This window comes from Hoplias malabaricus, chromosome 5, assembly GCF_029633855.1.
Source record: "Hoplias malabaricus isolate fHopMal1 chromosome 5, fHopMal1.hap1, whole genome shotgun sequence".
Taxonomy (NCBI): domain Eukaryota; kingdom Metazoa; phylum Chordata; class Actinopteri; order Characiformes; family Erythrinidae; genus Hoplias; species Hoplias malabaricus.
In genome coordinates this window covers 52,418,624-52,439,401 of record NC_089804.1, presented here as the reverse complement: position 1 = coordinate 52,439,401, position 20,778 = coordinate 52,418,624, and the positions used below count along the sequence as shown (strand labels likewise).

The 20,778-nt window shown below is 40.4% G+C and overlaps 2 protein-coding genes across 7 annotated transcripts; both read right to left on the bottom strand.

The window, feature by feature from the left end:
• Nucleotides 1–408: 408 nt before the first annotated feature.
• On the bottom strand, nucleotides 409–9,687 carry ikzf4 (IKAROS family zinc finger 4). 6 transcript variants are annotated; one of them, XM_066671134.1, is made up of 8 exons: nucleotides 9,314–9,687; nucleotides 7,443–7,497; nucleotides 7,239–7,343; nucleotides 6,756–7,061; nucleotides 6,471–6,665; nucleotides 4,969–5,121; nucleotides 4,734–4,865; nucleotides 409–4,256 (listed from the first exon to the last, which is right to left on the bottom strand). In XM_066671134.1, the coding sequence occupies exons 1-8, from the start codon at nucleotides 9,512–9,514 to the stop codon at nucleotides 3,475–3,477; spliced, it is 1,929 nt and encodes a 642-aa protein (XP_066527231.1). In that variant the 5' UTR covers nucleotides 9,515–9,687; the 3' UTR covers nucleotides 409–3,474. The 6 variants fall into 6 exon arrangements, with proteins under 6 accessions (XP_066527231.1, XP_066527232.1, XP_066527234.1 ...); XM_066671135.1 differs by having other exon boundaries at nucleotides 6,471–6,638; XM_066671137.1 differs by having other exon boundaries at nucleotides 9,365–9,687.
• A 2,305-nt stretch (nucleotides 9,688–11,992) lies between these two features.
• dnajc22 (DnaJ (Hsp40) homolog, subfamily C, member 22) lies at nucleotides 11,993–17,552 on the bottom strand. Its single transcript, XM_066670123.1, has 3 exons — nucleotides 17,006–17,552; nucleotides 15,024–15,316; nucleotides 11,993–12,200 (listed from the first exon to the last, which is right to left on the bottom strand). The coding sequence occupies exons 1-3, from the start codon at nucleotides 17,550–17,552 to the stop codon at nucleotides 12,021–12,023; spliced, it is 1,020 nt and encodes a 339-aa protein (XP_066526220.1). The 3' UTR covers nucleotides 11,993–12,020.
• Nucleotides 17,553–20,778: the final 3,226 nt, after the last annotated feature.

The following is a 20,778-nucleotide window of genomic DNA, read 5'->3' as shown; positions in this document are numbered from 1 at the left end:
TTTTGCATCTTTTGGCTGGAGAACAACAATCAATCCGTGTGGTGCTGTGTGTGTTTTTAACCACTTCTATAACTTTATTATTTTTGTGTGGTGCTTGTGATTGTGATGTCATTTGTTTCTATTTTTTAAATACATTGAAGCACAATGTAAATCAGTAGGACCAAATTTGCAGAATTCTAGTCACTGAGCCAAATTGATGGAAGGGTGTAAGAAAAGAGCGACATGGCAAACAATGTTTGATACGACCAGGGACAACATTTTGATATCGTGTTTACATAATAAAGTGACTTATTAGTTTAATGATGATCTTATGCAGATGGACCTAGAAGAAGAAAAGCAAAATGGAAATAGGTTTACGATTGTCTTTTTAAAGTGGACAGAATGTACAACAAATATTACTTTATTGGACATGAAAAATTACTTCAACTGAATGTTGGGTTACACTCCTTTAAAAACAAACTCAAACAATACCTCTTGAAACCAACACACCTTTTTTTTTTTTAAAGAACATGAGGCAGTTTTTATATTTTAACAAATTTGAGGTAAAGAGTTTTTCTTTGTCATATACATATTTTTTCTCACAAAGCCTTTAAAAACATTTAACCCAGGAGAAAGCCTGTAATAATGAAAGGGAACTGTATCCCCGCCTCACCTAAACACTCTGTCTCTCTTGCTGCTTGTTATGGTCACTTCACAGTTCATTTAAAAATATTAATTTAAGTTCATCACACGCTGGGATTAGGGAAACAAACTTGGGGGAGAAAACAGTGAGGTTGGGGTTGTGAAATAAGGAAAATTTGCAGCTATTATTTTACAAGCTGAACAGTTCCAATTTCCAGCAAACAAATAAGCACACATGCTACCTTCTCACTCATACATACCATATAAGTATTTACATAATTTCATTTTAACAATTAAGTGCATCATTAAGTATTATATATTTGTTTTTTTTTAAATTACTTCAAGTAAATTTGTTATTTCTATGGTAAAAGAAGAATGAATTTTCTTCAGCTATGTAGGGTGCAAAGCTATTGAAAAAGAAATACTGGTTTTGGTCTCGTTTCGTATTCTACTTCTGGAATCTTTCACACTGTAGGCCTTCACAGGCATGAATCTAAACACATTTTTAGAGGTTTCCAGATGCATTTCAGATAGCAATAGGTATAACACAAGATCAGTGGTTCACACATAAGCAGGTTTGGGAAATAGCTGACCACCTTCACAAAGGCTGAGTGACAAACATGCTACAATATCTAAGTATCCTTAAGCACTGTCCACTGTAGAAAAGGTGGTAACAAACAAACTTCAAAAAAATCAATTTTCAAAATTTGTTCATTGGTGCTTTAGTTTTCCATCATGTCGGTCTCAAATTGTGCAAGAGAGGACTAAAACAGGCCACGAAATCTTGGCAAGACGGTACAAAATTTTGCAACAATAATTCCACTATTTTCCCTCAACTCAAGCAGCACTCCATAGTTGTTGGGGGTTAAGTGTACCTTGATACATGAACTCATACATGACATGTTCACACAGGACAAGCATACAGGGTACAAGTTAAGTCCAATATCAAGGGCAGAAGCCACACAAACAACCAAGCACCAATTTTACAACACAAGGAGAGTTTACTCTTCTGAAACCTTTGTGACAATGACCCTTTCATTAGGAAAATAGTATTTATAGAACTTTAAAAACAACACACTGTTTATCTGGTCTTTATAACCTACATATTCCTGTATCAAATTGTTTTCCCTAAATAGCATTTTATCAGAAATCAGTGCAATAGAGCAATTTCAGAAAACAAAAAGAATATGTTCCAAAGCTCAGTCACCAGTGAGTACTGTAGGATACCCTAAAGCCTTTTAGTAATAGCCCCATCCCCCAGAGCCCACCCAACAGCCCCAGCAGAACACTCACATTTAAGCAGAGAGTTAGAAAAGTGCAAACCTCCTCCGAGGTAACATCCCCTCCCCGTCGTTCATCAGAGTCACAGAATGCGATATGGGTCTTTGTTTGATCTGCACCAGCACATTTAAGGCTCCTTTCACTGCTCAGTGGTTCACTACACCAGTTTGCAACTGTCTAGTACACAGCCCAGTCCTGATAAAGTCTAGGACAGGGTCGACGTACCTTGAATTAACTGAAGCTAGGCGATCGTTTCATCTAAAACAATTCATTGCACAGGCTGGATAAAAGGGGGACTTCATACTGCAAAAATGATACAAAAACCCCTCTGTAGTCCTGAAGATTTTTTCTCAATAAACTTCATCATCGCCACTGAGGTGAGGTCTAGGTTAAAAACAACAATCAAGATCTGAGGCACAAGGAAACCAGCAAGTCCAAGAGTTTCACCTGAACCAAGGTTATCCGCTGCTGTACACTCAAAAACTAAGGCAAAATATTTCAAGTTAATTCCCACTTAAATAAGACATTTAGCATACACTGTTTTTAGAAGAAAAAAAAAATATACAATTATATCCAAGGCTTGACCTAATTCTTAATCCTCGACTTGAGGGCCATGTTGTCTTACATATAAAGACTGACATGGTTCGGCAAATGGCAATAGGTTGTGTTGTGCCTCCGGTAACCACCAGCATTAGAACAGCATGCATTTCAGTAAATAGCTAATACAGGGTTGATATAAAGCAACTAATTAAGGCAATACGTGTGTGTGTCTGTGTGTGTGTGCTCCGTTTGTATGGCTAACATACAGATCTCCTTCTCTGAGCCCTAAAGAGGCCTGCAGCTCATGTTGCTGCTTCATGTTTCTCCTTTAGTCTCCTGCGTCCTCCCTGAGTCCTCTAAACTCCACAGCCCCTCAGAACAACTGTAAAAAGGAGTCCAAACACAAAATCTCTAAGCTTTACAATATAATAGAACTGTGGACCTCACTCAGCAGCAAGCTTTTATTCTTTTGAGTTTTTTTTTCTCAGTCATTCTCTCTCTCACACACATTCTCACACTCGCTCACAACCTCTAACACACAGACGGTGTGGAAATGCTGCTAGCAAGATTTCACCGGTCCTGCCTCCTGCTGCAGCATGCTCAAGCACCAAGATTCTCTAACTACCCAAGAAAAGGTAAACCCCGCTGAAGAAAGGCACTTCTAAAGCAAAACAGCTGCGTCTTGCCAAATGAATTGATTTGGGAGTGCAATCAGATGATGGGATCCATTCCCTCTGTCCAAATCTAATCTTTTTCTCCATTGCACCAGGCCAAGCTCTCCCCTTTCCCAGCATCTTCGGTTTGTGCCTATGCCAGTTAGCCTTCAACATGAAAGCATGGTGTTCACTTAACAGTAAAAGCAAGTGCTCATTAATCCTGCTCCCTCCCACCCCCTCCCCATATCTGGTGCAGACCAAACTGGACTCTGTGTCATTTCAAAAGCAGCGTACGTATCTCTGTCTGTAACCCTCTAACAAAAAACCCATCCCACTCACAAGACCAGTCTTTCCATCCTTTTCTACATCCCTGGGCTCAGCCCACCTGGTGCTCCCCACGGACGATGTGTGAGGAGAACTCGTAGCGGTCCTGGCTGCGATGGCCACAGATGTTACACTCAAACGGCTGCCGGAATCCATGGCAGCCCATGTGGATGGTGAACATGACGTGGTCCAGGAAGAAGATGCGGCAGTGCTCGCAGCGGAAAGAGCGCACTGCCCTCCCCTCGCCGTCCACCACCTGCAGAGCCTCCCTGGAGGAGGGAGAAGAGCGGGGGCTACCTTTAGCCGGACCCCCATGGATGCCCCTTTCCCTCTCTGTCTCAAGGTCCATTTCTTTGGCGTGACTAGGGCTGTGCCTCTCTCTGCCACGGTGGTTAGAACTGCCTGCTGTAACGCATGGCTCCTCCACCACGCTGTCATTATCTGTGGAGTCCTGGCAGCCATTGCTGGGTGAGGCGGCATGGCTGCGGCCCGAGGGCATGTCCTCATGACCCTCTCCCGCCTCCCGTCCAGCCAGGCCCAAGGACATGCCGCCTCCACAGTTCAGCCGCTGACCCAGAGGCGCGATGTGAGGGTAGACTGAGCTGATGACGGGAGCAAACTCAGGCATGCAGGTGGGGTGAGGAGGAGGCAGCCGTATGGAGCGAGGTGAATCCACATCTTCACTTCCTCCTCGGGACCCATGGAGAAAGCGGCTTCCTACTAAAGTAGCAGGGTCCCCCCCGCCGTGCGAGCCCAGCACGTCCCGCTCTTTCTCAGGGCTAGAGCTGAGTTCATAAGGTGCATCTGACATGCTAATTCGCATGTGCTTTTCCCCTATGTGGACATAATTTGCATCAGAATGATACGTACATGTTAACAGTTTCACATTAACTAGCTCCATATATCCATATATTATGTGGTAATAAATCACATATAAAGTACTGTATCTGCTTGCTTGATGGCAGCCTGACAGTACATTCCTCCATAATACCCCAAGTGACATTAAAAACATTACTGAGCATTGAATGAGACACACATGAAGATGGACTTGGCATTATTTTTACCAGAAAACATTCACAACATGACTGGTTTGATTTGTCAAAACACCCACATAACACTCAGTGGGAGCACTTGAGATTGGTCAGAATTTTCACAGAACACAATGACAATGTTGACAGTGTATTAAGATGCCTGCTTGCATAGTGTGTCTGTGTGCATTATTTACGGTCACTTAAGAATATAATGTGCAGTTACATGTTGGAGTAATAAACTGGGCCTAATCTGCACATTGCCACTCCGAAAGGGACCTACCCAGAAACTTCTGAGGTGTGGACCGCTTCCTTTTTGTGATGCTGTTAGCCACCCGTTCAATGAAGGTTATTTTCTCTGAGGAGGGCTGGGCCAGGTGGTCAGGAATCATGTCCATGTTACGAGACTCTTCACCTGCATGAAGGACAGCCAGACAAGAATTACAGCCTGCGTAAACATGCACACAAAACTCCACATGGACACATACCAACACGGGAGAAGTGTTTCTCTAAGTTACCATGTGCAGATTGGGTGCTGTGTGCAGGCTGATGGTCCAGACTCTGAAGGTAGCTGTGGCAGCGCTCTCGATGTTCCTCCAGTGTGCTCTGCTGCTTGTAGCTCCGACCACAGTAACTGCACTTATAGGGCTTCCCCACAGTGGGAGAGGAAACTGAAATAATCAAAGAGAATCATATTAATCAAGAGTTAATCCTATCTTGCTTCTGAAGACATAACCACAAAACAATTCAGGTCAGAAGTGAGTATTAAGGCATATTAAAAGGTATTACCTTTTTGTCAAAGACTTGGACTACGTTGGTCTTTTTAGGAATGAAAGTGAGATATGAAAGTTGTAATTTTGTTAAAATGTTTTCACTAAATTATGAATAAATTTCTCATTTTAAACTGCAGAATAAAGTTGTTTATCTATTAATATATTAATAATCCATATAAATTAAGTAAATCTGAATGTTATATTTTATATAAAAAGCCAGAAATTGGAGACGATTAATGTGATGCCTTCAGGTATCCTTAAACTCAAAGTAAAAACTTAAATAAGCAAATATTATCTTCAGTATCCTCTAAAACTGACAGCTCAAGCTTTTATAAAATATCTCAGAACATCTAATTATCCTGATAAAAGTAAACAGCTTTTTTTTTTTAACCAAAGATCTTATTTTTTGATGAATTCCAGATTTTACAATAAAGTTGGCCCATGAATTCAACTCTGAACACTTTCTCATTTCCACTGAGGGAAATTGGAGTATACACTGGTAATGCAGCTTTTTCCAGTGTGAAGCTATTGCCCCAATTTATCTTCGTGTAATTTCCCAAAATTATATGAATGTAATCAAATGGTTTCTCATCAGTGACATTTGAAAAACAAAAAAAAAATTAACCGCAAAAGTCTATCTACTGGAGGGATTTACGTCATTTCGGAGAACTCCAAGACGCTCTGTAGTCATTTCTCCGAAACTTTGCGCTCTCATTCAGAGGAATGGTAAGAAAGTCACTGCAACCTGCCTTGTTCACATTACTACAGGTGAATGCACATCAACATTTTGAAAGCATAAGCAGGATATCCTGTTTTCATAATAGTCTAAATGTCATGAGTACAGCATGTGGGGACCGCTGTGAGGTCACTTGCCATTTAGCATTTGAAAATGATACAGAATAATATTCAAGTACTGCATAACAAACACTAAATTTTGTAGACACCTGTTGGTCAAATGTTATTTTCCAAAAAAGGTTCTGGAAGACAGTTTCTCTAACTCTTTCCTGCATTAACAACCACTCCTCTTTTGGGATGGTTTTACACTATATGTGGGAACATTGATGTGCGTATTTGCATACCTAGTGTTCCTTTAAGTTAGCATTGAATAAAAGCATAACCTCCTTATAACAGTCATATACAGTTCTACTGCATTCGTTCCACTCACTTTCAATGTCTATATTTTACAAACCACGTGTTCTCTAAGGTCCAAGTTTCAGTTTGTTTCCTCTAAAACTTTACAGACTCACCAGAGTGGGTGCGGAGGTGACCTGTGAGTGCATCACGGCGACGGCATGCGTAGTTACAGAAAGGGCATTTGAAGGGCTTTTCACCAGAGTGAAGCTTGATGTGACGCAACAGGTTGCCCTTCTGTGTGAAGGATGCTCCACACTGGTTACACTGGAATGGCCGCTCACCTATCAACAATTTTACAGCCAAAGCACCTACATGCATCATTCCATAAGGTATACCAACACTGCAGTGATGTCAACTATAAAAATGTATATTTTAATTTAAACAAAAATGAAACTCACCTGTATGGCTGCGTTTGTGTACCATGAGAACATTAGGACCAATGCAGATCATTCCACATATATCACATTTTAATTTTCCGTTGGGTAGTCGAATGGGACCAGGGGAAGCTGACTCAGGGCTGCCCATTTCTCCACAACCACCTCCTCCTTGACCTCGGACAACTCCAACCATTTCCACTCCCTCCTCCACTGGCATGTCCCCTTTATCATCCTTCCATCCCTCATCTCGCTCTGTTCCTCTCCTCTCTGTAAGCGGAACACTACCTGCTTCTTCATCGCTGTAGAGCTCTACCTTGATGGAATTAGCTAAACAGATAGGAAAGGGAGCTGAATGAGCAGAATGAACAACTGGCCTACCATAGGAAACAAAATATATAACAGAGTATATGAAACACAAACAGACAAGAAACAGAAATCCATGTGTTGCTTTAAACAGAAGCCATATATGGAAATATGGATAGGGTATATATAGAGGACACTGACCACTGAGGGAACGACTAGGGGAAGAGTGCTGACTGTTGGGAGTGCTCACAGTAGGTCCTCTTAGCCCTGCAAAAAATTCTCGTTCTGTTGAAGAATCTCCATTACCTGTAAATACACACACAGTAAAGCTTCTACAATGATTGAAAGCAGATGATAAAAATAAGTAATAATAAAAAATAGGTAAGATAAACATCATTCCAATACCTGACATGTAAGAACGGCCATTGCAATCGTCAGCATTCATTCTCACACCAGATGCCTGGAAACAAGAAGTCACAAGCAAAATAGTCAGCCTGAATTTAAAAACACATACCAAGAGATGAATGCTTTGGACCGTGATCCGTTTCTTATTTCAGCACTTCTTTGTAGCATGCATCACTTTAATCAAGCTGGCTTAGATATTTGATTAAGCTAATGAAACGTTACTAAATTAAATCACATAAGATACTCAGAACAGTGAGAACAGCACTAAAAATACTACCATGAGTCAATATCCTCTAGTTTTAGCACAAGTCCTTACAAAACTTTGGTTAGGGCAGAAACCAAGACTTAAGGCGATGGCCCCCCTTTATGTCTAGCCTATGAAAGAGCAGAAGGGGAAAGACCAAGAAATGATGACACCACCACCGGATGAAATGTTTTAACAGGTGGAAAACTGCAGATAAGGCATCATCATTTGAAAACTATGAATACTATATATACCTCCAATGCACGTACGAGCAGTATATCAAAACAAAGACACACATACATGTGAAATACATTCTCTAGATTAAAAAAAAAAAAGCATGGAAGAGGAAAAGAGTTGAAACAAGAGTAATCAGTGCTTGGATTCATGTGTGGGGCATTGGGGCATTTTTTTATTGGAGGTTTAACTGCTGTTGCTTAGTAGAGAACAACAAACAAGGAGCTGCCTAAGATTGTAGAAACACCTTTACTGGCAAATTAAATAAAATAAAGGCTATATCATTTATAGATGACAATAACCTGCTCAGTCCAATGAGATGATGGCCCATGTATCCTACATCACTATACTGCTCAATTCAAAACCGAGAACAAGACACTCATGCTCCTGTTTACTAGTTACATATGTCCAACCATACTGTAGATATGTTCTATATTCTACCTGACAGCCTTGTATTTTCAAAATAAATAAATAAATAAATAAAAATAACAAAAATATACATCCAGTGGTTATTTGCGTAAGGTATATTTGGCCCAATATTTTATCATTTTTATCTTAAGTGAACTGATTAAGTCTGACAACTTCTGGGATATTTTTAACAGCAAAGTGAAAAACAAAACAACAAAATACAAGTAAACAACTACACAACAGATTTAGGTTAAGTTTCAGCACTTTAGATTCTGACTGTTGTAAAACTGAAGGCAAAGCACTAAACTGGAGATGAATTCCTTAGATGTTTTGTGCAAACGGCCACAGAGCTCTGACAGACACGGAGATAGACAGAGACAGGGATATATATGGAGAGGTTAAAACTAAACTGAGCAACAGGCGCCATTGTAGGTCAGTAACTTTGACAAAATATAATTTGTTGTATGTTGCTACTTGACTAAAAACCTTTTAAAAACAGTAGAAAGTGGGCACACACTGCTGTCAGTATTGTCAGAGTCTTCGGCGCTGCTGTTGCTTGGCTTCCTATTCGAACATTTGTCCGTTCCACCTTAAATGGTGCAGCAGTTACCGTAGTTCTTCAACGAGAGTTTAAGGTGGAAAGGAAAAATTGGGAAAAGAAGCTGGTGAATAGGAAGACAACTTCTGAACGTCTCAAGACAGCTAGCGGCGGCTAGCGAGCTAACGAAAGGCGACAGCTGGGGAAATAAACACGAAAACTCTGTAAAATGAAGGAAGACCGCCGTTAACGTCAGGGCCGGTCCGGGGGCGTTAAGCCGCTGTGTTGTGCGGCCGTTGAGAGCTAAAGCGCTGTAATGTTGCCCGCGAGCCCGTCGGCGTTGCTATGGCACCCGATACTGTCTGCTTTAGCTCCAGCGCTAACGTTAGCCGCCTCCCTGAAGCACGGAGAGAGCGCGAATAAACCGCCCGCACCAAGCCTTGTCACCTGCACCAAGCGCCAGGCACCGCGCCTCGCCGCCCCCGCTGTTCTCCGCACCTGGCGAGCGGCTCTCTCCGCCCTGCTGGTTATTTGGCGAGAGCGCAGTTTGTTTCTTCTCGCATCTCCAGGATCCTTTACCTGAATAAATCCCGAACAAGTTCCGGCATCAGGCCCGAGTAAGCCACCTGCGGAGCGCTCGAACAGCATGGAGAACAGAGAGAGTCGATGGAGGGGAAAGGGGCTGGGAACACGGAGCAGAATAACAATAATTACACAGAGGGCCTCAGGGCGCTCACAACCTCTGGGAATCTGAGCTTTAAAATTTCTCTTGACTCTGAGTCAGCTGCGGAAAATCTCTTCAGGCAAAATGTTAAAGTGAAAAAAAAAGTTGATCTGATTTTTATCCCTTACAATTAATTTATTTTAAGAAAAATAATTTGATTTTTTTTGCAAGCCACCAGATTTTCCTATAACAGAGTTAGAAAAAAAATAAAAATACATTCGTTTATTTAATTTCAATTAGTACAAATAATTAGTGCAACAGACTGTTTGAAAAATGCCACTTTTTGATTGTGGTTTGCACTAGTACTGCATTGGTCCGGATTTGGGATGCAGAACCTCTGGAAATTATGTGGCTAAGTCAACTACAACATCACAGAGACACTTCAGTGAAACTCACTAATGCACCTCAAGTTTCAATAACAAATAAACCAAGCCAAAAACAACAAATCATGTAAAAATACTTTAAATAGGTTCAACAATACCTTTAATTTTGTGTCCAGTTGCATAAACAAAATTCAAAGTAAAAATCAAACACTATCTCTGCCTAAAATAACTTTAAGTTTAGTTTAACAGCAGCCACCATGAGCAGCATTGAATAAACAACATAAATTAATCAAACGCAGCCTGTATCACTTCTACTGTATGCAAAACTACATTTTCATTTCATTTCTATTATTTACTGATATTTGTAATATTTATTTATATTACTTTTAAAATGAATTTAAAAATGTACCATTCAAAAAATCATAATAATTAATAGTTAAAGTTAAAAATATGATCTCATTTCTCTGTTATAAGAGCCTGTAAATAATAAGAAAACACATTTAGAAATATGTCATTTTAATGTGCAGTTTAGAAATTAAATTGAGGCTTAATCATTAATGCTATGTTTTAATTCTAAAATACATTGCGATCAAATTATTTTCTATAAATATTACAAAGGAGGACAAACAAAATGCTGTTAAAAATGTTTAATTGTCTTCTGTTAACAACTTATTTGTCATATTTCCTCAAAAAACGTGTGCTTTTATAAGAAAGATGTCTTTTTAAAAATGTCTACATAGTTCAGTTGTTGCGATACAAACTAAGTGGGTTGAATGTTTTTGTGTGAGATATAAGAGACGCCTACTAACTTGGATTTATTTACAGTGATGGTGATGTGTTTTAATGCCCAAATCATCTTAAATTATTTGTACAAAATTATTTGATATGGAGCATTATATTTGCACAATTTTGTGAAACACCCTTCTGTACAGTAGCAAATTCAGAGCCTTAAATACTTCAGATGTCTGGTTTGTGTCCATCAGTACTGTGGATTATTCTGACATGGTACGTTTTCGTAGCACTTTATGGATCTGGAATAAGTGGGTAATATTATGGTAATTTAAAAAAAAGTTGTATTTACGCCAAAATTAAACGTAGCTTTCCAATAATTACTAAATAATTATTCAATAACTGCAACTGTCATATGTTTTGGTTATTATTACAAGCACAGAAAGTAATTTTAGTGAAGTCATGTGTTTTTGTGTAAAACACTCATTCACATTTGTTTTTTTTTTGTCCTTTATTCTGACCTGTTCTGTCTATAAATGTCAGTTACAGTGTGATAGACAGAGTTACTTTTCCTCAAATGCCCTGATAACCCCAGTTCTTACTGTATGAACCCTAGCTATCAGTTCTTACGTATCTGCGCTAAGCCAAACCACAGTTTGAACACTAGTCTTATGCATAGAAGGCAGCAGGTTTATCCTCTACACCAACCACAAACTTTATCAATTACCCACATTATTCTGATGAACTGATGCTATCACTTGATTTGAGATGCAGTAACTGGGAAACAAAATGAAAAGCAGTGAGCATGTTTTCTCCAGCTCTGACACAATATAGTTTCACAGTAATTCATGAGTATTTTACAGCACTAATGCCATATAATTACGAAAAAACTACTGCTCTGTGCTCGGATTATTAACAACAATATTACAGAAGTAGTGACCAGTGCAAGTACTGTATTATTATTTAGTAATAGCTATGAATCTGATTTAATTAATGCAGAAATACAACTTGTTATTACCAATATAATTACCCACTTATTAAAGATCTGTGAAGTGCAACCAATGTTTCTCTGGAACTGAATATTCCCATCATTTTCTCTGATTGACTTTACAGATTAAAGTGTGCAGAAACTTTGCATTCCCCTATAACATGCCATAAACTACATTTGTATCTTGTTCTCCAACTTGAAGCAGGTGCAGTTTGTAGCCACTGAGTGGCAGCAGACCTACATATGTGCAGCTCATGCAAAAAACGAAACATTATTACAAATTAAAAATGATTCATTGCGTGTTTATCCTGTTTTTGCTGATCCCCAGTTCACCGGTTGGGTCCTGACAAACAGCCTTTATCAAAACACAAAAGCTGTTTAAATAGGAGATCATCTTTTTCTGGGCCTATGCCTGTTCATCAGAGTCTCATAAGCCTCCTGGATTTTAATGAACATCTGTTGTGCCTCTTCTTGCTGCGTGGGGTTGTGATCTGGGTGCCATAATTTCACCAGTTCTCTGTAGCTGTGGCTTATCTCCTCCAGGGAAGCCCCCTCAGACACTGACAGCACCTGGAACAAGGCGGGAGATTAAACCTTTAATAACAGACTTTAATACATCATTGAACCAACAAATCATAGGATGTACAGTGTAGTGCAAAAGTCAGAGACCACCCACACAGGTACCACGGTAATCAGATAATGTTATTCACTTCACCTGTCAGTGGTTTTAATCTTGTAGCTGATCTGTATAATCTAAAGGTCACAGCCTTGCAGTAAACTGCTGCAGTTCGTATTTATAATACACTATAGGCCCAAAAGGGGCGGCACGGTGGTGCAGCAGGTAGTGTCGCAGTCACACAGCTCCAGGGACCTGGAGGTCGCGTGGGTTTCCTCTGGGTGCTCCGGTTTCCTCCCACAGTCCAACAACACACGTTGGTAGGTGGATTGGCGACTCAAAAGTGTCCGTAGGTGTGAGTGTGTGAGTGAATGTGTGAGTGTGTGTGGTGCCCTGTGAAGGACTGGCGCCCCCTCCAGGGTGTATTCCCGCCTTGCGCCCAATGATTCCAAGTAGGCTCTGGACCCACCGCGACCCACCGGTTACAGATAATGAATGAATGAATGAATATAGGCCCAAAAGTATTTCCAAAAGCGCACCTCTTTAAATGAGCAAATTCAGCTAATTTAAGGTGCCACTGTTGTTAACCTGCATTCACACTCAGTACACCTGGAGCTGTGTTTGTGCTTGACATCTGTACCACTGTTTTTATCAAAATATTATTACACTAATCTACATTTTCTGCTTCTTTAAAAACTGAAAAAACTCACTTGCTGCGATCCCACCCCTTGATTGGTGCCACAGTAGCAACATAATCAACATTATGTATTTCACTTGTCAGTGGTTTTATTCTTAAGGCTGATCAGTGTATATACATAAGATTTTGAGTCATAGACAAACAGCCCCACAGAGGTATCTAAAGTCTTCTGGATTTTTAGAATTCCACCAAGACTCTTGGATGCCCAGCGTTCTTGCTGTGAAATTGTATAAAGGAGTCTGACCAGCAGAAGCATGAAGTACATTCCAAAAACATCCTGCAGCTGCTAAAGACCGTGGTACATTTGTCCTTCAGATATTTCTTTTCTACTTGTCTGTCAAAACATAAAATACATTTGATTATAGTTTGACTGTATTGTGTCTAGATCTATACCGAGGAAGACATGTGTTGTTATTATTATTAAAGCAAGCTGTACTTCATTGAGTGCACAATCAGTACTACAGTGCTTTTATTTGAAGGTGAAGGTTTTCTCGAAGTAAATATAAAGGTTATAGATAATGCTTGCAGACATCCCAAGTTGAAGAAACTCATTTCAGGGTGGTACCTCCTCCCCGGACCCCATTAAAAAAAAAAAACAATTGCACACACCATAGGATGTGTGGTACAGGACTGTGCATAGCAACTTTTTACTCTCACTCACTAAACTGCCCACACTAAAAAGCTGACAGCCTCTTTGCTGAGAGCCTCTTTGCAGAGTAAAGCCAAACCAGAACACTCTCTGTTTTGCATGCGCTTCATGAATATGCACATGAGGGGAGCGCGTTACCACAAGGTAGGCTACCACAGCATGTACAGCCTTTCTCTCCCTTTCCCACTTGGGATGTCTGTGCTTGAGTTGAGTTTCAAGTGGGTTTTAAAATGTCAGCTCTGTCGCTGCCAGTCTTGTCAAGTTACAATGTACAATTTAGTGTGGGACTGAAAATGTACAATGCACTTTAGTTTTAGTTTTATTGTGTGCTTTTTATTAAGCTACGTACTAAAGGAACACAATGTAGAACTTTTACCCTAAAAGTATAGGTCAAAATCTTTCTAATGCTTCACTGACTTGTAGTAAGGAGAAAAGAGCCTCTGTCATTGCTATTCTGGGATCAACACTGTAGAAACTGTTCAATGTAGCTTTTGAAGGAGGATAGGAAACCACACCTCCTCATTCTCCCCCTTCCTTTCAGGACAGTGCTTTAAAAGCGAAAGCCCTGGTGTTTCTTTAATATATTTTTAAAGCCCTTTGTTACTTAATTTCGAGTCAAAATGGAGTCTGTGAGGAGTCTGGTGTTTCCTCCCACAGTCCTAAAACCCATGTTGGTAGGTGGATTAGCTACTTGAATGTGTCAGTAGGTGTGAATGTGTGAGTGTGTGTTGCCCTATGATGGACAATGATGCTTTCATTTAAGACAATCTATTTGCAGCAAAGGAAAAGTAATCATGTCCCCATCAGATAGACAATGGTTACGATAAACCTAAAGTTTTCATGTTTGGGAGACAGCAAAGGGTCATACTCCACTATCACAAGTAGATTTATGTGTGTTCTTGTACATCCTTCTATGGTGAGAAGACAAAACAACCCCATGAATTTGAAAGGATGAGTAGCCAGTAGCCGTACCACATGAACATTCAAACTTCTAAAGCTACTGAAACTAAGCAGGTTTGGGCATATGGAAAGTAACAGGAGACCTGCAAGGAAAATTACGTGGCTGCTGAATGTGGTGTTGGGAGGCAGTTAGGGACACTGTAACTTTGGTCTGCGTGGTTCCTATTACCTCAGTGCAGTGACAGGGACACTGTATTAAATGGTGCCATTTTACAGATGAGATGTAAGACAGAGGTCCTGACTCTTCTTTGAGATGGTCAAAGATCTCTGGGAATTTCCTCCAAACGTCAGGGTGTCTACAATGTTTTGCTAAATCCACCACCATGGCCAAATCTGGTCTCCTAATGATCCCCATCTTCAAAACACTAGCTCTGTCATTCTCTTTTCTTCTCTCTACTTATAAGAATGTTATGGGCATATAGTCGAGTGTAGCCAAGAAAATAAGCTTAAAATGCAACTATTTGGTCTCACCTTCATGGCATCCATCTCTCTTTTGCTGTATTCATTCAGAAGTATTTCTAATACTTTTCTCCAGCTCTCTTCATAATAACTCCCTCCTGTCAGAACACACAGGACCCGGTATGGCAGCAACAGAAGATACTCCACAACCCCTCTGAGCCAGGGGAAGAACCAAAACATGTCAAGGATAGCTGCCATGCAATCTGATATGTAGTACAAAGTGGCTGTGGTGTTGTGAAAAATACAGTATCCCAGCGGAGCCGAGAACGCCAGGACAGCCAAACTGAGGCGATACACACGAGGCCCTGGAGAGCAGAAACAAAAGCACACTGGCATAAACAATGATATAATGGCATTGGAGAATATTACAAGAGCATGATCACATGCAGCCATCTCCTGGTAATCAGATAATCAGACTGGACTGATGTTGTATCACTTGATACATTAATGTGACAGCCCAGTCAAAATGAAAATATAACCATGACTTCATCTGTTGTAATTATGTTTCACTGTATCCTACTGCAGTGGCACGGTGGCGCAGCAGGTAGTGTCGCAGTCACACAGCTCCAGGGACCTGCTCCGGGTGACTGTCTGTGAGGAGTTGGTGTGTTCTCCCTGTGTCGGCGTGGGTTTTCTCTGGGTACTCCGGTTTCCTCCCACAGTCCAAAAACACATGTTGGTAGGTGGATTGACAACTCAAATGTGTCCGTAGGTGTGAGTGAATGTGTGAGTGTGTGTCACCCTGTAAAGGACTGGCGCCCCCTCCAGGGTGTGTTCCCACCTTGCGCCCAGTGATTCCGGGTAGGCTCCAGCCCCACTGCGACCCTGATTGGATAAGCAGTTTCAGACCATGAATGAATGCATGAATGTATCCTATTGCAGTATTTTGTTTTCTGCTTTAAAGGAAATCCCTTCTGATAATTTCTCTTGAAGATTTGTCAATGACATTTGGAAACTAACTGTTTTGAAATAGCACAGACAGAAGGTAGGCACATTAGTCCTACAATACTGCAGCCATATATCTGCCAAAAGTCAGCATTTCAGTGAGGAGAATGGATAATTCAAACCAGGGAATTAACTTGTCAGATGGGAACATGGTAAAAGCTCCAGTTAGCAACATAGCTCCCTCAAGATCTTGATAAATTTGAATATTTATTTTTCTGGTTGAAAGTGTAAAAATGTGTCTCTTGTATAGACTTTATGCTTAAAGTAAAGCTAGCACTGTGGTGTTTTTTTTTTTTTTGTCAACACCTGCATTCCCATTGTTGTATCTTGGATTTACATAATGTTTGCTTGGTATGATATTGAGAGAGTCTTTATAAATGAAAACATGATAGAGATATTGTGTTGTGTTTCAAATCATGAGGCATAATATCTACAGGGTGAGTCAAAAATCACAGGGCACCCTTTTCTTTCTTTGATATGCAACATGACCACCTTCCCATTGGAAAAACTTGATCCAATATGGCGGCTTTCAAGATGGCAGCCATGTTCCAGACAAGACCCAACCACAGGCCCCCTCACTCATTACTTGTAGGGATATTCAGATAAATGGGGTTGACTTTTGATATTCTATATATAATATAACTTACAACTTTCAAAATGTAGATGTGAATATTATACAATTTACCTAAAAAAATTTTTTTATTATTTTTCGTAAAAAAATTCATTGTAACTGTTTGTCCAGTTCAGGGTCACTGTGGGTCAGGAGTTTACCTGGAATCACTGGGCTCAAGGCAGGAACATACCCAGATGGAGGCCAGTCCTTTACAGTGGGACAAAAGCACACATATTCACACTTGTTTTTTTTTTTTTTTTACCAACATGTGATTGTGGACCACGAGAAAAAGCCGGATCGGGACACGAACCCATAACCTCCAGGATCCTGGAGCTGTGTGACAGCGACACTACCTGCTGCGTCACCTTGCTACACATTTTTGGTAACAATGTTATTGTATTGTGCAAGTATAGTGCAGTTTGGGTGTTTAACTGACCAAGTGGCTCTTGTGGGCTTCCTGGACGTCGAGGTGGTCTAAATCGTCTGTGCTGTGCTGCAGTGACACTGGCTGCTATGCTGATAGGCAGAGGAGAGAGATTGCTGCCGTAGAATATGGATGAGGTGATGATACAAGTGGTGAGGGTCTTCTGAAGGTCAGAGGTCTGCTGGCCAACACAGGACACTAGATGTACACCTGCCCCCACACTCAGTGGGAGCACAATCAAGTAGAAGAAGCTCAAAGTGTTGAGGCAAATCAGAGCTACTGAGCCAAAGTAGATGCCTACGCAAATCTGACCAGCAAAACGGACCAAGCCCACCGATGGTGGGGTGTTGGGGGCCCGACGTTTGACCCCTTCTGCCTCTTTGTTTGCGTCATTAACATAGGCTGGAATGCGGAAGAATTCTCGAAGCCAACCCACACCAAAGCCCCCCAGAGTTAAAATCCACAGGAGAGCATGGCTGTCTCTCCGCAGGTACAGATGATGAAGACCCCATGGACCACCCACTGCCCACAGGGCATAGGCTACAATCAGTTTAGCCATAGCTGCATCGTTTTAACAGTAAATGGTAGCAAAATATTCCTTCAGATATGAGAAGTGTTATTTTGCAAAATATCTGCACAAAAACACAGAGAGCAAGGATATATCAATATATCAAGGAGATTAGGGAAACATGTTATATATTGTGTACAGATGCATTTTATGCTATGGTTAAGGACAAAAATGTGAATAAATTGTCATGCTAAGCACCAAAAGCTACTAGAGCATTAGCACACCCTTTTAGAGTATCTTCAATTTGCTAAATGTAAAAGAGCAAAGGAGTGAGTAAATTAGTTAGAAGCCTGGTCCATGATATGACTAAAAAATCTACAAATCAGGTCAAATTATTCCACATTGTTTTCCATGGCATGGAATGTGGAATATGGCTAATGTTTACTTGACTAAATACAAGCAGTCGCAGGGGTGCTCAACTTCAGTCCTGGAGGGCCGGTATCCAGCAAATTTTGGTTATACATCTGCTCACACACACCTGAGTCAACTCTTCTGTTAATTGCCAGGTTTAAGGGGTGTGTTTTAGCAGAGCAATCACCAAACTTTGCTGGATACCGGCCCTCCAGGACTGGAGTTGGTCACCCCTGGTTTAGAGTAAAGCACAAGAAATGCTATCATTACAGCAAAAGTTAAACACACCAATTAATACCATTAATTCCAGCAGAAACACTTGGCAATCTGCTTTCTGCATACTGGCCATATAGTGTATGTTATTACTTCAGTGACAAGACAAATTATTGGAGTACGTCCAATTTTGTACTTCAGCCAGATACATTTTACCCACTTTGCCGGAGGTAAAAACAGTTTCACTCTCTAAATGCAAATTAGGTTGCATGAAACATATTGAGTACTGGGAAATGGGGTACTACAACACTAGAAAACAGGACTTTTAAAGAGGTAGTCACTGATTTTTTTCACATTATGAACAGCCAAAATACTGACACCTAGTGGCCTGTATGAATTAGTAGATTCTTTTTTTAAGTATGGCCAACTCAATTGTGGACCAACCCATTATTCATTCATTCATTCATTCATTTATTGTCTGTAACCACTTGTCCAGTTCAGGGTAGCAGTGGGTCCGGAGCACACCCGGAATAATTCTACATACAAGGCAAGAACACAACTTGGAGGGGGCGCCAGCCCTTCCCAGGGTGACACACACTCACAAATTCACTCACACACTCACACTTATGGACACTTTTGAATCGCCAATCCACCTACCAACATTTGTTTTTAGATCCTGGGAGGAACCCGGAGCACCCAGAGGAAACCCACGCGGACACGGGGAGGATACAACTCCTCACAGAGGAGTTCCCTTGAGGGGACTACCTGCTGCACCACTGTGCCGCCACCCACCAACTCATTAATAATAATTAAGAATTGTTGGTAAAATATAATTTAGTGGTTACTACCATAAAATACATAAACTATTTTTTTAGTTTTAAAGCCCAAAATACATCCAAAATGTGTCCAAAACAAGACATGCTTACCTATGTCTGTAGCAGTGATTGACAACTTGTACAAACTGTAAAGGGCACTTCAAAATGTCCTAGTTTAGAATCAGTGGCAAAAAAGGAAAGCAGAACATAGCATAAATCACTGTATCAAAACCAAACAAGACATAGTAATAAGAAAAAATAAGAAATAGAGTAAACATCTGTAAATTCCATAGTGTTAGCGCCAGTTAGCTCTCGCAGGGAGAAGCTTCCATATTGCCATCAGTTTAAACTTTGGACTTTGGAAGATGACAGTGATATCGTTGGAGTTATTGTGTTAACTGAACTGAGCCGTACTGATCAAACATTCAAGGCTGTCCAGGCCCCTGACCTTTAGTAAAGACTCCATAACACATCTACATTAATTATAGGACTACTCTCTAGGCATATTTTACTCATGAAAATGATTTATAGTTATTATATTATTTTATTTATCCTGTTTTTTTCCATATTTTAGTCTTTGACAATTCCATCTATAAGCACTAGGACTCTTCCAATCACACAGTGTAAGCAAGCTGCGGGGGTGAAGGCAGTATGCTATGTTTTGAAACGCGTCAACCTAAATACCATCTCTTTTAGACTTGCGGCTAACGTATGATCGGGTTTTCAACACACTTGGAGAGAATGCTGTGTTACTGGGTTTGCACTGGTACTAGAATATCAGACATAGCAGTGCTGTTGTAGTTTTTAACCCACTCAGTGCTTGATTGAGAATAGTCATCCTGTCGCCACTGATCAAGGACTAGATGATGACCAACACAAACAGATTAGCCACTGTCTCTGAATTTACATTTGCAATGTGGACCGCCAAAGTAGGTGTGTCTAACAGAGTGGACAGTGAGTGGACACAGTGTTTAATAACTCCAGCAGCACTGCTGTGTCAGATCCACTTGTACCAGATAACTAACACAACACCACAATATCAGTGATGCTGGAGCTCCGAGAACACCCATATCAAACCTCCACTGTCATGGTCTTGAGGGGTTCTTGACAACAGAAGTATAGGATGAAAGTATGCTATACAGAGCAACAGTTGAACTAGTGTGTAAACTTTACAATATGTAGTAAGTCAAACAGATAATATGGACAGTGTAGAAACAAGGAGATGGTCATAATATTATGGCACAGTACAATACTGTGCAAACGTTTTAGTCACCTTAAAAAATAAGGTTAAAATGTATTTATCTGAGCTGTACGAGTTTATTTCACAAATATAACAAGGCATTAGAATAAAACCAAATAATATCATTACAATAAGTAGTAATAGTCTATGTGAATGTTTTGGTTTAACCCTTTATATTATTATATATAATTTTATACAAGTACCACACTTATTGAGAAGAGACATTTTGTTTAAAACAGTGACAGCCTTAGGTGCCTAGGACTTTAATACTGTACTATATATTAGTCAAAATGACAGTAAAATATGCACTTATAATCTATCGGTGAAATCCAGGACACCACAATTCCAAAAAGCCAATGTCACACAAACCCATCAGTGACTGACACTGCCCCAGGGCTCACGTGTAACAGCATTGCTAACAGTGGAGATGACTGAGGTTCAATTTTGAGTCTCAGCTCTGTAATATTTTGTGCCTCAAAGAATTTCAGCAATGAGTTGTGTTCTTATGGACAAGGAAGTTTGCTTCATATAGTTTCTTTTTGATCACAGAGGCAGACATTCAGCCTTGCTTTCTGAGATATTATTGATGACTGGGAAA

Bases quoted from the DNA above. Each gene is read 5' to 3' on its own strand.
- ikzf4 (XM_066671134.1), bottom strand. From the start codon at position 9,514: ATGCTGTTCGAGCGCTCCGCAGGTGGCTTACTCGGGCCTGATGCCGGA. The intron at 6,666-6,755 runs GTGAGTTTCATT...TGATGCATGTAG, and splicing joins ACACAAACGCAGCCATACAG to GTGCTTTGGCTGTAAAATTG. The intron at 4,257-4,733 runs GTAGGTCCCTTT...ATGTCCACATAG, and splicing joins CACACCTCAGAAGTTTCTGG to GGGAAAAGCACATGCGAATT.
- dnajc22 (XM_066670123.1), bottom strand. From the start codon at position 17,552: ATGGCTAAACTGATTGTAGCCTATGCCCTGTGGGCAGTGGGTGGTCCA. The intron at 15,317-17,005 runs GTCAGTTAAACA...TCTGCTCTCCAG, and splicing joins AAGCCCACAAGAGCCACTTG to GGCCTCGTGTGTATCGCCTC. The intron at 12,201-15,023 runs GTGAGACCAAAT...GCCTTGTTCCAG, and splicing joins GAGAGATGGATGCCATGAAG to GTGCTGTCAGTGTCTGAGGG.